General features: G+C 38.9%; 1 protein-coding gene across 2 annotated transcripts in view; it reads left to right on the plus strand.

Annotated features, from left to right (window-relative positions):
* MIA3 (MIA SH3 domain ER export factor 3) overlaps positions 1 to 16,363 on the plus strand; it is a 56,591-nt gene that overhangs the window by 13,177 nt on the left and 27,051 nt on the right. For both annotated transcript variants that reach the window (XM_052653663.1, XM_052653664.1), the window contains exons 5-6: positions 523 to 684; positions 3,064 to 3,209. In XM_052653663.1, coding sequence (XP_052509623.1) covers positions 523 to 684; positions 3,064 to 3,209 — 308 coding nt within the window. The remainder of the gene's footprint in view (positions 1 to 522; positions 685 to 3,063; positions 3,210 to 16,363) is intronic.

Here is a 16,363-nt window from a genome sequence, read left to right on the forward strand (position 1 = left end):
TCCATGCTCTTTCCCCTGTCCCCGTACTTCTGAGATGGAAGGTATACAGACTCTTAGGTATACTTTGAAGAGATCTGAAAGGCACCTCGGCGAGCTGCCTTTGCATGTCACACCCTTCCCTGTGCCAGCTCTGTGAAGCAAGCCTGCTTCTGTGTGGAGGAGATCCTGTTTCTTCCTTGTGGAGTCGATGTTTCCTATTTCTGCTCTTGACTAGAATTCCCTTTTCCACATTTTTCTGTGTGGGCATATGTTGGTTTGCCAAGGGAAGTTAGGTTCATTGAAGTCCCTACAGGAAAGATATTTATGAAATGCTTTGGGATCAGGGTTTCTCCATAAATTTTATCATGTAGATTAGATATTCATGATGTGAGAGAAAAGCAACTGAAACTCTTCTTTCCTTGCCCAGTTTTGCCCTGTGGGATGCCAGCGCGTGGAGGGCAGGGTGGGGGGCCACGGAGTTGTGTGCAGGAGGGGAACTTGTCATTGATCTTTGCCAGCCCAATATGTTCTTCTCTCCTGTAGACCCACAGCCACCACTGGAGGAGAACTTCCCACAGGAGCACACGGAAGTTCCTCTGATGCAGATTCCCAAAGAGCCCGGCCATTTGGCTCAACCCATGACCAGGGACATGGGTACCTCAGGAGTCACCCAGAAGCCGCAAACAGAGGAAGATGGAGACCCAGGTAACACTTGCTAATTTTTCTTTACAAAGTAGAAGCCTGTCCTAGAGAAGACCTACTAGGAAATTTGTTGATAAAAGTAGGAAATGGAGGGGACCATAATACAGGCATAAACGCATTTAGAAAGTAAGAAATCCTGGAACTAGCAGAGAAAAGCAGGAGTCAAGACAGGTGGAGATCAGTAATAGCAAGCAGGTCAGAGACTATAAAATCTACCAGCCCGTGCTTGGCGGGCATTAGCTTATGCGAGTAATGGAAATCTAAAATACTATTCTTAAAAAGTCTTAAGCTCAAAAACAGCAGTTTTCAGCCAGACCAACAGCGGGGAAACTCTGGGCGTGGAGACCAGCGATCTTGTTTAACAATCTCTCCAGGGAATTCTGACCTGTTGGAAGTTAAAGTTTGGGAACTAGTGCTGTGTGTCTCAAATTCTGTTTCCCTCTGTTCTCTCCTCCACCCCACTCCCAATAGAGTACATTGTAGCTCAGGTCTTTTGTTAATATGCTACCTAGTCATGGTAAAACTTCTAAAACTGTGAAGGGGATATTTACATCTAGATATCCTTATACTATAAGATTAGAGGAAACAGTGCAGAACCTTGCCGGATGTAACAGTCCAGTGGAGGCAGAACCTTGGGAATAGTATCACTGCTTAATCACCAAGCACGGTAAACATTCGGTGGGACAGTGACAGATTTCATTTGGATTGAGAAAGTTGTTCTCAAAATAAATTTTTTTAAAAAACTCATGTATTTTTAATTGGAGGATAATTACACTGTTGTGTTGGTTTCTGCCATACATCAATATGAATCAGCCATAGGTATACATATGTCCCCTCCCTCCCACCTCCCACCCAAAACAAGGTTTTTAAAACTGCAACCCCAGTATTAGTATCAACAGCGTTCTAATTTTTGTGTAGCTCACTCATTTTACTGATAAATCAGAAGAACAGCCGATTTGTGTTATTTTGTCTATTCAGTATTGTGATACAACATCATTACCGTTTTGTGTTTTTAGAGGTTGTGGTCTCTAACCATAGGTAGAATCTTACCCTATGATAGCACAGGCCTAGCAGCACTGGGCTGCTTTCCTGACCACCTCAGCCCTTCAAAATATAGGAGAGGTCACAGAAGGAAGAGGAATTCAGCTAATTTGAGAAGAAATGGCATATCAGGGGTCTCTTGTGTTCCAGAGGATATTGCATTCATATACAATACTCTGTACTTCTAAATTCTTGTAACTCAAAAGTGTTCTCCTTGTTGAGAATAAGTCACATACCGATAAACTTGATACCCTCTTGTTCAAAAATGTTCAGGTTTAGGAAAGATTTTGCTTGCAGAATTAAAAGCAGATGTCTTGCCTCATCCTTTAAGTCACACCGCAGAGTGACAGCTTCCTTTAGAGGCTGAACTGTGAAAGTGAAAGTGCCGGTCGCTCATTCGTGTCCGATTCTCTGCAACCCCAGGGACTGAAGCCCACCAGGCTCCTCTGTGTCTGGGATTCTCCAGGCAAGAGTACTGGAGTGGGTTGCCATCCCCTTCTTTAGAAGATGATCTTCCCAAATCTCCCTTCATGCATCTCAGATGAGGTGCTGACCTGCTTGGGAAAACTTCACCAGTGGTCACATTCATAGGTCAGTAGTAGTGGAGTCTTAGGGTTGGAAGACATCTGCTTGGCAGCTAATGCTGCTTCTCATTAGTTAGTTCTTGGACTCCTGGCTGTTTGTAAGAAACACCCCAGGCCCCCCAAACTCCTGAATTTCCTTCCCTACCACCACCTCATGTAGAGATCCTTCCAGGCAGAGGTAGAATTCGACCTCTTTTGCAGAGCTACACCAGGCCCCTACCTGTAAGCAGTTCCCTCTCGTCTCTTGGTGTTTGCCGTCCTCCCTTGTGTAGCCGTCATTCATGCATTCAGTGCCTGCCAGGTGCCAGATTCTGTGCTGAGCATGGGTGCAAGTTTGCAAACTGACACTCTTCTCTTTCTCATTGTTTGCCTGAAGTTTCTAATACAGTGCGTCACCAGCACTAAATAAAAGTTTGTTAAATGTGATAGTTTGTCTATAGGAAAAGCATAAAATTCTCTGTTCCTCAATCCCCGTGAGTCTGTATTATTCAGACAGCAGTTGCATTGCCGGTGATATGATGGAGGGATTGCTGGCAGGTAGATTGGGTTGGAAATAGCGTTCATTTTATAATTGAGGATGTGATGGCTCTAATGGGGGTTCTGACATTTTTTAAAAAATATATAATCATCTTCATGAGAAGCACATATCCAAGCAGAGACTGATATTCAATGGGCACTTGATAAATATTTAAAATGAAGAGAAACAAAACTTATTCTGAAGCTTAAATAAAATATTTGCTTTCTCCTTCAACTTTAGGGATAATTACACCAGAAGGCACTCCTGTCGATGCTGTTGATGCCCAAAAGCAGCTGGCAACAAATACTGAAGAACCAGCAAGTGTCACGCCTCTGGAAAATGCAATTCTCTTCATATACTCACTCGTGTTTCATTTAACTAAGACGGTAAGTTTGACATGTAATTTCTTCAAATAGAATGTTAATTATTACCATTTTCAAGTTGATTTTAAACATGAGATGAAGAATTTAAAATGTATTTATGAAAATTATTCCTACGCCTTTGAAGGCAGCCTCTGAAACAAGCCACAGGTGTGTGATGGTGGTGGGTTCTTAGTTCAGCTCAGCACTTGGAGATACGTTGGCGGCCAGTGCTGGGCATCTGCACACATCTTCTGCCCTCAGGGATCTTTTGGTCTAACGGAGAGAATGAAATTCACTTGAAATGCAATATGATATGGGAAAGAAGAGACGTATTTACCTGATGGTGTGAGAGTATGTTAAATTGATTCACTGAGGTGGGAGGACAGGCAGAGGAGGTCAGAAGTTAGCTGAGACATCTTCTGAGCCGAGTTGTAGGATCCGTGAAGTTTGATGTGTCATTTGTTGTTGAATAGGGCTGGGGAGGTGGATGGGTGGAGTGCACAGTCACATGGAAGCAGTATGTTTGGAGAAATGGGACATAAAGAAAAGGTTACTTGGCATTGTCCGAGTATAGAGTTCGAGGGGCGTGTGTGGTCTTGTGGAGGGAGATGGGCTCAGGTACAGGAGGTTGTATGTCATGGTAGCTTGTGAGATAGAGATCCTTTGAAGGTTTTAAGCAGGAAATAAGTATAGTCATATTTGTTCTTAGAAAGAGTCACTTATGCCAGAATTATTTATTCAAATTTATCTGTCTAAGGAATTCTGATCCATATGAGACATTTAGTCTGTCCATTGAATGTTATCTAAGCTGTTTAGGGCTTAGCGCCCCCTTGTGGTATTTTCTGGAATTGGACATTTTTGGTAAATGATGGGAATGAGCACGCTTTCAGACTCCAGAGGCCAAGTTGCCCTTGGAGCTATAAAGTATACTCTGCATCAAAAATATCTATCCTCCAGGTTCTGTTATTTCAAGACTTTTTAAGGAAAAGGGGTTATTTTTTTGTTTTTTTATACGCATGGGCTTTGAGTTGAGGATAATCTGGTTTCAAATCCCAGGTCCATCATTTAGAAACTTGGGCAGATTACTTAAGTTTGAACCTCAGCTTTTTCATCTTTAAAATGAAGATAATACCTACCCCAGTTGTTAGAATTAAATGAATCGATAATATCAAGTATATAGTGTAGTGCCTGGCATTTTATAAGATCTCATCCCCTGCCTGCTTCTCATTTAGATGATTGGAGAGGGCAGTATAAAAATTTTGGATACCGCAGGGAATTCAGGAGAAGGGCCACCAGGATGGGAAAGTTGGAGGAAAACCAAACCATTTTTCAGTTTTCTCCATGTTTGTGGTAGTGCCAGCCACCCCAGTGAATGTGTATGCCCTGTGCAGTTAAGAGTTCTGAAGGAAGTTTTCAGTGATGAAGGCGATCTCAGAATTTGGTTATCAGCATGAATCATCATCACTTCTAAAACTTAACAGCCTCCAGATGTGGGAGGAGTTCTTTGTTCATTTTATTGGTGGGTATACACAGAGCTCTGTTGTAGGCCTGGGTTGGAGGACACAGATGTGGCAGAGGATGTTGTTTCTGCTTGAGGGATAACGGGAGAAGACCCAGACATGAATGGCAAGAGAAAAGTGACAGTGACTTGAAAGGTTATCGTCAAGAAAGTATTTGGATGGCCCAATATGTACAGAGTATTATGCTGGGAATAGAAGAGTCTACGAGGTATAAAGCATGATTCTGATTTATGAAAGGCTTAAAAAAGGATATATCAAATATATATGGAAATTGGAAAAATGGGAAACATGAAATAGCTGTTGTAATGTATCAGGTAAGTGGTATAGATAACTATTTGTAGAGCTGGGAAATAATGGGGTACTGACTTGCTTGGGAAAACTGCACCAGAAGTCAGATGCGTAGATCAGCAGTTGATGGAATCTCCAGGCTAGAGGAGATGTGAGAGAGCAGCTAATTCAACTTTTCACAGACTGCACTAATTTCCTCTACTCCAGCCCTGACTAGTAGTTACGGGGTCTGGGAATCAACAGTTCCTAGCGTGAGCCATCTATCTTAAGACTACACATTGCTCTGATGGCTAGTTTATTCTTATATTGACTCCAAATTTTTCTCCATATGATTTTTTTCTCTTAGAATCTGATTCCTTTTATATTTGAGGTTATGCTTGAATTTTTTTTTCCTTTAGTATTTTAGCATGGAAAATTTCAAAATGGTAATAGTAAAGAGAGAACAGTAAAATGAAATTATGGCCCATCACTCAGCTTAACAGTAATTCCTTAATATCACCCATTTTTTGACACATTTCAGAATCCCCTCTCTTCCTTTTAAAATTATTCTTACTCAGTTCAGGATCTTGAGGTCCAAAAGTTATAAGGGGTTCATACATGTCATAAATCAACCTTTTAATCAGATATAAATTACATATAACAAAGTGTACCCATTCTAGGAATGAATTTTAACAAATGTAAGCACTTATGGAAAAACAACCATAACCAAATAAGGAACATTTCTTTTGTTTGAAAAAGTTCCTTTGCATACCTTCTCAGTGTATCCTACCCAAACCACCTGTTCTAGGCAACCGTTGACAAAACTTTTTCCCACTATGCATTAGCTTTTCCTGTTGTAGAATTATAGTTATAAATGGATTTATAGTTAGGTATGAAAACTGCCCAGCCTCATGGTAAGTTTATTTTATCTTGGAAACTGCCCAACTGCTCTCAAAAGTGACTGTACCATTTTATATTTCCACTAACAATTTCTAAAACTTCCATGTGGTCACATATTTGCTAACATCTGGTATTATCAGCCTTAAAGTGTAGCCATTCTAATGGGCATGCCTTTGAGGTTTTAATTATATTTCTTGATGCTTAATGATGTTAAGCACTTTTTCATGTGGCCATACATTTTCATGGGCTTATGTGTGAAATAGCTTTTTAAATCTTTTGTCCTTCTTTAAACTGGCATTTTTTTTTTCCTAAATATTAAAATCTAAGAATTCTTTATATTCATATAATTTAGATACAACTCCTTTGTCAGATACATATTACAAATTTCTTCCAAACTCTGGCTTGGCCTTTCAATTTCTTAGCATTGTCTTTTGAAGAGCAAATTTTTAACTTTGATGAGCACCATTTTATTAACGTTCACTTTTATGGTAAAAAAAAACTTATCTGCCTTTTGTCTCCTGCCTAAGGAATCATAGGTAGTTCCAATGATGTGAATATTTTCATAGTTTCTTCTAGAAGTTTTATTGTTATACCCTTTCATGATTAAGAAAGACTTTGTTCCATTTTGAGTAAATTTTTGTGAATGTTGTGAGGTAGAGATCATGTTTCATTCCCACCCCCCACAAATGAATATCCATTTGTTCCCATACCATTTCTTTCCCCTTTAAATTACATTGGCACCTTGAGTTGAGATCAGTTGACCACATATATATGTGTCTCTTTCTGGACCCTACTCTTTTCTATTGATCCTATCCTAAGGCAATACCACACTGTTTTGATTACTATAGCTTTATAGTAGGTTTTGCAATCAGGTAGTTCCTTTGTGAAATTGTTTTGGTCACTGCATTTCCTTTGCATTTCCATGTAAAGTTTAGAATCAACTTACCACTTTCTACAAAGAAGCATGCTGAGCGTTTGATTGTTCTTATTACTGAGTCCATAGATGAATTTGGGAAGAACTGGTAACAAATATTAAGGCTTCTAATTAAGATGAACTAAGTTCATCTCTGCATTCATTTAGATCTTTATAATTTCTCTCAACAGGGCTTTGTATTTTTCAGGGTACAAGTTTCATGCATATTTTGTTTATGTATGCCAGGTGTTTCATGGTTCTTAATGTTCTGAATGGTGTTTTTTTACATTTTGTTTGCAATTTTTTGCTGATATCTAGAAATACAGTTGAGTTTTTTGTACTGACCTTACTATCTTACTAAATTATTCTATTATTTCTAAGGGGGGGTGTAGATTTCATAGGATTCTTTGTGTAGATGACCATGTCATCTATGAATAAACACCTTTTTAAAAAAGCCAGATTAATGCATAATTTACATCTAGTAAAACTCACCCTTTCTGTATGCAGTTCTGTGTTTTCACATTTTTTTCAAAAATTTTTGTGTTCACCCTTCTCCTGCCTCTCTTTCTAGGACTCTAACTGTATTTATTTATGTTATGTATGTATGTCTTTATTTATGTTAGCTCATTTTATGTAGTTCCACAGGTCACTGAGGCTCTGTTCTTTGTTGTTGTTGCTATTTAGTCTTTTTTATGTCTTAGCTTCTATTTAAGTACTTCCTGTTGCTACCATTAAGTTTATTGATCTTTTGTGGTATCTTATCTGCTCTTAAGCCATCAAGTAAAATTTTCATTTTGGTTATTTTATTTTTTAGCTCTAAAAGTTCCACTTAGTTTTATTTTATATCTTCCATTTCTCTCCTCAGTATGGTCATTTAAAAAAAAAAATTGTTAAATATATTTTAAAATGATTCTTTTAAAGCCCCTTAAAGCTAACATTCTATCATCTCTTGCAATTTCTTGGTCTATTTTTGTAGGTTAACTTGTCTCTTAAATGGGATACATTTTTATGCTTTTTCTCATGTCTAGAGGTTTTGCGGGGTTTTTTTGGTTTTGTTTTTTGGTTTGATTGTTTTTCTTTTTGGATACTAGGCACTGGGAATGTGACTGTTGGGTGCCTGGATTTTGGTGGCTTCCTTTGAAAAAAGTGGTGAAGTTTCTTTTTCTAGACTGTTAAGTTACTGGAAGATCAGCTTGATCCTTTCTAGTCTTATTTTTAAGATCTGTTGCGAGGTATAGTGTGTATAGTAGTATTTACTCCAGAGCTAGTGTTTCCCTACTATAATGATGTTATTCTTCTGGAATCTACTAAATGCCCTGAGTATTCATTAAGGTCAGTTCATGCTGACTAGCTGGAATACAGATGTCTCCCAGCCCTGCATTAACTGGAAATGGTTCAGCTTCCAGCCTCCTTGTAAGTTGTTCTTTTTGCCTGTAGTTGTTCTTTGCTGATCCTCAAGGAATCTTGCTTATTCAGGTGCTGCTTTGAATTTAGCCCACGACTGAAGGAGACACCCTTGCAGATTCCTAGAGCTCTTTTTCTTTGTCGTCCTCATCTTTCCCCTAACTGTCCGTGCGTGTGTCGGGCACCTCAGCCTCTCTGAACTCTGATCTCTGCCTCCTTGGCAAGACTGGTATATTCTGCTTACCTTCCCTATATTGCTGTCTACAGAGTGCCTCCAGGTGAAAAAGCTGGGTGATCACAGGGCTCAACTCCTGTGTCAGCCTTTCCTCAGGGGTCACGATTGTGTGCTGCCTCTAGTTCTCTACCCGAAAACCTTTTTTTTTTCCCATAAATTTTGTCCAGTTTTCTAGTCATTTTTAGTGGGAGGGCAAGTATCAGATCAGGTGACTCAGTCTATGCATGTCTTCTTTTTGTTTGTTTGTTGTATTTCATTTGTTTGTTCAGTGTATTCATTAAAGAGGCAGGTTGGTTTGGCTGCTAGGAAGTACCTAGTGTGGGTTTTGCTAACTGCATTCCTCTAGTCCAATTGAACATTTTCCCTTGTTGTTTCTATTTCTTGGCAATTGCTTCGTCATATTGGGAGTCCAGATTCAGTTTCATTTTTGTTTGGCAGGAATACTTAATAAAATATGTTCGTATACTTCCATCAGGAGGCATCTGTTGTCTAGATGTCCCTCTTTTTCTTGATGTTACTAGCAATTGGTGACATTGATTAGAATGTCTGTATTATAGGCTGTAGAATGGTAACTGTCTACTTATAGCGTTCCCACGTCATTTAAAAGTTGGGACACTTCTACAAAGAGAAACTTAATAATCAACTATTCTTTATACTGAGATTGGTTTGTATAGTTAAGGCAGTATAAATATTTGATTCTTTCTGTTTAAATAGTTTTCAAAATAATGAGTTGTCTTACCAGCATTATCTAAAGATGCCCCAAAGGTTTATGTATGTGTTTCTTTTAACTCTTTTCTAAGAATCATTATGATGCATGCATTTTAAAGTATTTGGTTTTTATAATCCACAGTAGTTATTATTATCAATGCTCAATCTCTCCCATTTTTAGTTACTGGGAGCCTCTTTAGCTTTGCTCCTGGGCTCTTTTGACATCATCTTGTGGTCATTGATACCTTCCTTGCTTTCTAGTGTAACAAGATGTTCCAAGCTCATTTTGTACATTTCCTGCCCAGATCTTGAAGGAGCTATTTCTCTAAAGAGTTTTTTTTCCTTTCACTGGGAAATGGTATTCAGAGGCAACATTCTGGATATTAAGATCACTTACTGCTTTAGAGTTGGCCATCATTTCTAGGCCTTTTCAGAGGACAAAGCTAGGATATAAGGGAGGATTTTTTTATGTGACTGTTCATTACGATGCCATTTGGATATTCCCAATCAGAGTTCCAGACACTAATGGAATTTTACTTAACCACATCTGTCTGATACTGTATTTTCTTTCTCCGATGTTGGAAATCCCAGTTTTTAATGACATCAGCATAATTATTTATTTATCTTATTTTACAATATTCACATAACAGTATGAAAAATACCATATCAACACTACCACCCACAATGTGTTGCTGAAAATATTGCAAGGATATTTTGCAGTTCTTTTTGTCTTTAACCTGCATCCCACTGGGGTATGCTTGAAAATAATCCTTTTATGTTGTTCTGCCATTAAGTTGGCATAGTTAGGTTAATTGTTTCATTTTTGCTTTCAATTTTTAGGGATTTTTAAAAAAAATTTTTTAAATTTTCTAATTATCTAACAAATTTACAAGAGCCAAAGTCAATTTGTAGAACAAAATCTGTTCAGAGAAGTCTAACTTTTGTCCTATTTCCATCCGACCTGTTGACATGTTCCTCTATAGGTAATTTAAAAATTAATTTCATTATCTACCCTGCCATTAAAAAATAAGCAAATGATTTCTGCATCTGGGCTTTCCATGTGGCGCTAGTGGTAAAGAGGTTGCCTGCCAATGCAAGAGACATAAGAGATGCAGGTTCAATCCCTGGACCAGGAAGATTTCCCTAAAGAAGGAAATGGCAGCCCACCCCAGTGTTCTTGCCTGGAGAATCCCACGGACAGAGGAGCCCTGTGAGCTACAGTCCATGGGGTTCCCGAAGAGGTGGACACGACTGAGCGACTTTCACTTTTCTGCATCCAGCCGAGGTAGATTTATAGATACCAGCTTTACTCTCCTAACTAAAACAGCTAAAAAGAAAAAAGCTGAGACAGAATACAGGACACAGCAGGTTTCGAGTCATCAGGCAACAAAGAACAGTAGTTTCTGAAAGCTGGAGAACAGATGCCATGAGGTTTACAGCTGTCACGTCTCACTGCATTGAGAGAGTTCCCAGGCTTGGCACAGAGAGGGGAACCCCTGAACTGAGGAAATGGAGCTGAAAGTCCAGGAAGAGCAGAGCAGCCTGGATTCACAAGACGGAAGCCCAAGAGGAGAGCTACACAGAGAGCAAGCCCTGGGGATTTTCGAAAGGCCCCTGAGTATTCACCAGAGTACTGATCACATGAGGGTCACAGACTACTTAAGGTCAGAGAGTGACCTTGATCTAGTGAGTAGAAGAGACAATTGCTGACACAGGGCCAGGAGTAGTACCTCGTAATTCTAAGGGAATTGGGTAGAGTCTCAGAAGGGTCTTGCCTCAGCCTAAATGCTGTTCATGTCCTCATTAACAAATCTTAAAAGCAAGACCCAATAGAACCAAACTGTTGCCCAGCAATTTACCTGCATCCCAGAACAAAGCTTAAGAATAACTGGTTTATTAGTCAGGGTTCTCTAGAGAAGCAGAACCAGTAGGATATACATACAAGAAGAGATTTATTTTAAGGAATTGAGTTACAAATGGAGGCTGAGAAGTCCCATAGTCTGCAGTCTGCAAGCTGGAGACCTTGTAAAGTTGGGTTGTAATCAGTCCAAGTCCAGAGACCTGAGAACCAGGGGAACTGATTCTCCCCTTGGTCTGAGGGCCTGAGAACCAGGAGCACCAGAAGCAAAAGACTGATGTTCCAGCTTGAGCAATCAAGAAGGAAGGGACAAGTTTTTCCTTCTGCATTTTGTTCTCTTCAAGCCCTTGATGGATTGAATCATCCCTACTCACAGTGAGGAGGCCAATCTACTTTACTTATTGTATCAATTCGAATGCTAATCTCATCTGGAAACACACAAAGACATACCCCCAAATAACATTTAATCTGGGTACCCTAGGGTCAGTCAAACTGATGTAAAAAATTGACCATCACATTTATTCACAAAGTATGGCATCCTGTCAAAGATTATCAGGCATGCAGAGGCAAGAAAAGATGACCTGTGATTATGAGAAAAATCAGCCAAAGCCAACAAAGAACTGTCAGAGATGTTAGAATTATATGATGGTATTAAACAGTTATTACTGCCATATTTCAGATATTAAAAAATTAATGTAGAGACATGAAAAATATTTTTTAGAAGAGATGCAAGTCAGATTTCTAGAGATGAAATGCCTCTGGTGAAAATATACTGTGTGGGATTCATGCTAGACTAGACATTGTTGATGAAAAGATTAGTGAACTTGAAGATACAGCAATAGAAGACATCTAAAAGGAAACATATGGGGGGAAAAGAAAACTGAACAGATTATCAGTGAGCTGTGGGGACACTTTTCAAGCAATCTAATACATTTAACTGAAATCCCTGGAGGAAAGGATAGAGAGGTGTTCAGAAAATTATTTGAGGAAATAAAGGATGAAAAATTTCTAAACTTTATGAAAGCTGCACCTACAGAGCCAAAAAGTTCAATGAAACCCAAGTATAAAAAGCATGAAAAAAACTACACAAAGCTATGTGCTTGTGCTCAGTTGCTCATCATGTCCAACTTTTTGTGACCCCGTGGAGTATAGCCCACCAGGCTCCTCTGTCCATAGAATTTCCCAGGAAAGAATACTGGAGTGGGTTGCCATCTCCTCCTCCAGGGGATCTTCCTGACCCAGGGATCAAATGGACATATATCATAATCAAATTGCACAAAGTAAGTGATAAAGAGCAGTATCAGCCAGAGAAAAGAGATATTTTAGGAACTAAGATAACATAGATGTCAGATTTCTTATTGGAAACACGGCATGGGAGAATATAGTAGGATAATATCTTTTAATATGCTTGAGAAATACTGTTTATCTCCAGCATTATACACAACTAAATATTTTTCAAAAAAAATGAAAATTCCCCCCCCACCTCGACATACAAGAGCTGAAAAAATTCAACTGGATACCTGCACCATAAGAAATGTTAAGGGAAGACCTTTACGCATAAGAAAAATGACAAGAGACGGATATAATGGACCTACACAGAGTAGTGACGAATGCCAGAAATGGTAGGTATATGGCTAAATATATAAAACCATTATCTTATTATTTAAATATCTTTAAAAGTTAATTTTCTGTTTAAAGAAAAATATTATCAGTGTATAATGGGGTTTACAAAATGTGTAAAGAATAAAGTATATGACAACAATAGTATTTATACTATTGATCAGGAGAGGGAGAAAAGGTGATGATAACTCATGTAAAAGTCTTACTGCATACTTGAAGTAGTACAGTATCACTTGAACATAGATTGTGATCATTGATCATTTAAAGATGTATGGCACCCCACTCCAGTACTCTTGCCTGGAAAATCCCATGGACGGAGGAGCCTGGTGGGCTGCCGTCCATGGGGTCGCGAAGAGTTGGACACGACTGAGCGACGTCACTTTCACTTTTCACTTTAATGCATTGGAGAAGGAAATGGCAACCCACTCCGGTGTTCTTGCCTAGAGAATCCCAGGGACAGTGCACCCTGGTGGGCTGCTGTCCGTGGGGTCACGCAGAGTCAGACACGACTGAAGCGACTTAGCAGTATAATAGTATAGATGTATAGTATAGTATGGGCTTCCCTGGTGAATCAGACAATAAAGAATCCACCTGCAATGCAGGAGATCCAGGTTTGATCCCAAGGTGGGAAAGATCTCCTGGAGAAAGGGATGGCAACCCACTCCAGTAATCTTGCCTGCAGAAACCCATGAACAGAGGAGTCTGGTAGGCTACAACCCATGGGGTTGCAAAGAGTTAGATATGACCAATCGACTAAGCACACACACATATAGTATAGTATAAACTCTAAATCAGCCACTAAAATAACAAAACAAGGCATCACAGCTAATAAATCAACAAAGATGATTATTAGTATCATTAAAAAGACTTGATCCAAAAGAAGGTAGAATAAGAGGAAAAAGGGAACAAAGAACAGATGGGATAAATAGGAAAAAAAAAGATGCTGGGCTTAAACTTAACCATATCAAGACACAGACTAGGAGGGAGTCATTACAAAGCATATATCTGATAAAGGACTTATATCCTGATTATATGAAGAACTCTCAAAATTCACTAAGGAAAAACATAAGCCAGTAAAATAACAGTTCCCCAAAAAAGATGTGGGTAGCAAATAAGCACATTAAAAAAATAAAAAGCTTATCATTTTTATGAAGGAAATCCAAATTTAAACCATTGTGACTAAATAATGACCGAAATTAAAATGACCAAGTGTTGGGGAAGATGTGGAGGGACTGGAAATACCATATACTGCACATGGGGATATAAAATGGTACCACCACCTTGGAAAATAGTTGGTCAGTTTCTTAGAAAGGTAGGCATACACCTGTCAAATGATCTAGCCATTCTTCTACCAAGCACAAATTATACATCCATAGAAGGCCTTGTACATCAAGGTTTGTAGCAGCTCAGTTTGCAAAAGTCAAAAAATGGAGGAAAAAAATGTCCATCAGCTGGTTAGTAAGTAAATGAATTGTGGTTTATCTATACAATGAAATGCTACTCAGCAGTAAAATAGTAATGACTTATTGATCTATGCAGCAACACAGATGAATCTCAAGTTATATTGAGTGAGAGAAGCCAGAGAAAATAGAATACATGGTGAATTATTCCCTCTATATAAAACATGAGGAAATGCAGACTAGTCAATTAGGACAGAAATTCTGCTTGGGGGCAGGGAGGAGTGACATGTGGCAAGAGGTGGGATTACCAAGGGGATAATGAGACTTTTGGAGGTGAAGGGTATGTTCATTATCTTGAATGTGATGTTTTCACAGATGTATTCATCTGTCAGAATTTACCAGATTGTGTGCTTTAAAATAAGTGGTTTACTGCGTGTCAGTTTTACCTAAAAGCTGTAAAATTCTTCTCTCCTATATATAGATATATATGAAATCAAACCCTAGCAGTATATAGAATTATTTCATTTCTTTTTTCCAGTTTCATACTATAGCTGACCCTTGAACAATCCAAGTTTGAATTGCTTGGATCCCTACTTTTACATGTTTGTTTTTTTTTCCACTAAATGCATACTACAGTGCTACACAATCCACATTTGGTTGAATCCTCGGAGGCAGGAGGACTCTTGCCTAAGGAGAGCCCGGTAACTGTGAAATAGGTGGGGATTTTTGACTGCACCAAGGGTTAGTACCCCTAACCTCTGTGTTGTTCAGTGGTCAGCTGCATATTTTAATGTATTCAACAGTTGTTCTGTCATTGGACAGTATGGTTATTTCCAATCTTTTGTTATTATAACAAGGCTTTGTACATATATCTTTCTAGCATTTGTTATTCTAGTTCTAATATCTTTGAGACAGATCTTTAGAAGTGGGATTGTTGTGTCAGAGGTTATTACACAGGTGATTTTGGGAGATGTTGCTAGATTCTTGTTCATAGGGGTTTGTATCATTTTGTATAATGATCAGTAATGTATGAGAATACCCATTTCCTCTGCATTCTCTCACTAAAAGAGTATGTTGTTAAATGTTTGGATCTTGCCAATAGAAGTGAGAAATGGTATCTCAATATAGGTTTATTATGAGTGAGACAGAGCATGTTTCCCTATGTCTGGGAGCTCTTCTCTTCCTGCTTCTTTCCAGAGGACTATCTTCATTTTTTTCTGCTCATTTTTCTGTAGGCTTGCTGGCCAGCTTCTCTATTTGTAAAGTTCTTTAATCTTTAGGAATATTAACCCTTTGTAATAAATTTCAAATAATTTTTTCCTCAGGTTTTCACTGTCAAACTTTGCTTATTTTAGTCCAAGGGCTGGATCCTTTTTTTTTTTTTTTAATTTCTAAGTAATCAAGTTCACGAATCTTTTCCTTTAGATCTTGAGACATAATTAGGAAGGTTTTCCTCACTCCTAGTAATCAAGAAAACTAACCAATCCGATCACATGTACCACAGCCTTGTCTAACTCAATGAAACTGTGAGCCATGCGGTGTAGGGCCACCCAAGACAGATGGGTCATGGTGGAGAGTTCTGACAAAATGTGGTCCACTGGAGAAGGGAATGGCAAACCACTTCAGTATTCTTGCCTTGGGAACCCCAAGTATGAACAGTATGAAAAGGAAAAAAGATAGGACACTGAAAGATGAACTCCCCAGGTTGGTAGGTGCCCAATATGCTACTGGAGATCAGTGGAGAAATAACTCCAAAACGAATGAAGAGACGGAGCCAAAGCAACAACACCCAGTTGTGGATGTGACTGGTGATGGAAGTAAAGTCTTATGCTATGAAGAGCAATATTGCATAGGAACCTGGAATGTCAGGTCCATGAATCAAGGCAGGGAAGTGGTCCAACAGGAGATGGCAAGAGTGAACATCAACATTTTAGGAATCAACAAACTAAAATGGACTGAAATGGGTGAATTTCACTCAGCTGACCATTATACCTACTACTGTAGGTAAGAATCCCTTAGAAGAAATGGAGTAGCCATCATAGTCAACAGAGTCTGAATGCAGTACTTGGATGCAGTCTCAAAAATGACAGAATGATCTGTTTCCAAGGCAAGCCATTCAGTATCACAGTAATCCAAGTCTATGCCCTGACCAGTAAAGCTGAAGAAGCTGAATTTGAACAGTTCTTTGAAGACCTACAAGACCTTCTAGAACTAACACCCAAAAAAGATGTCCTTTTCATTTTACAGGACTGGAATGTAAAAATAGGAAGTCAAGAAATACCTGGAGTAACTGGCAGATTTGGCCTTGGAGTACAGAATGAAGCAGGGCAAAGGCTAATAGAGTTTTGCCATG

Source organism: Budorcas taxicolor, chromosome 16 (assembly GCF_023091745.1).
Source record: "Budorcas taxicolor isolate Tak-1 chromosome 16, Takin1.1, whole genome shotgun sequence".
In the NCBI taxonomy this organism is placed as follows: Eukaryota; Metazoa; Chordata; class Mammalia; order Artiodactyla; family Bovidae; genus Budorcas; species Budorcas taxicolor.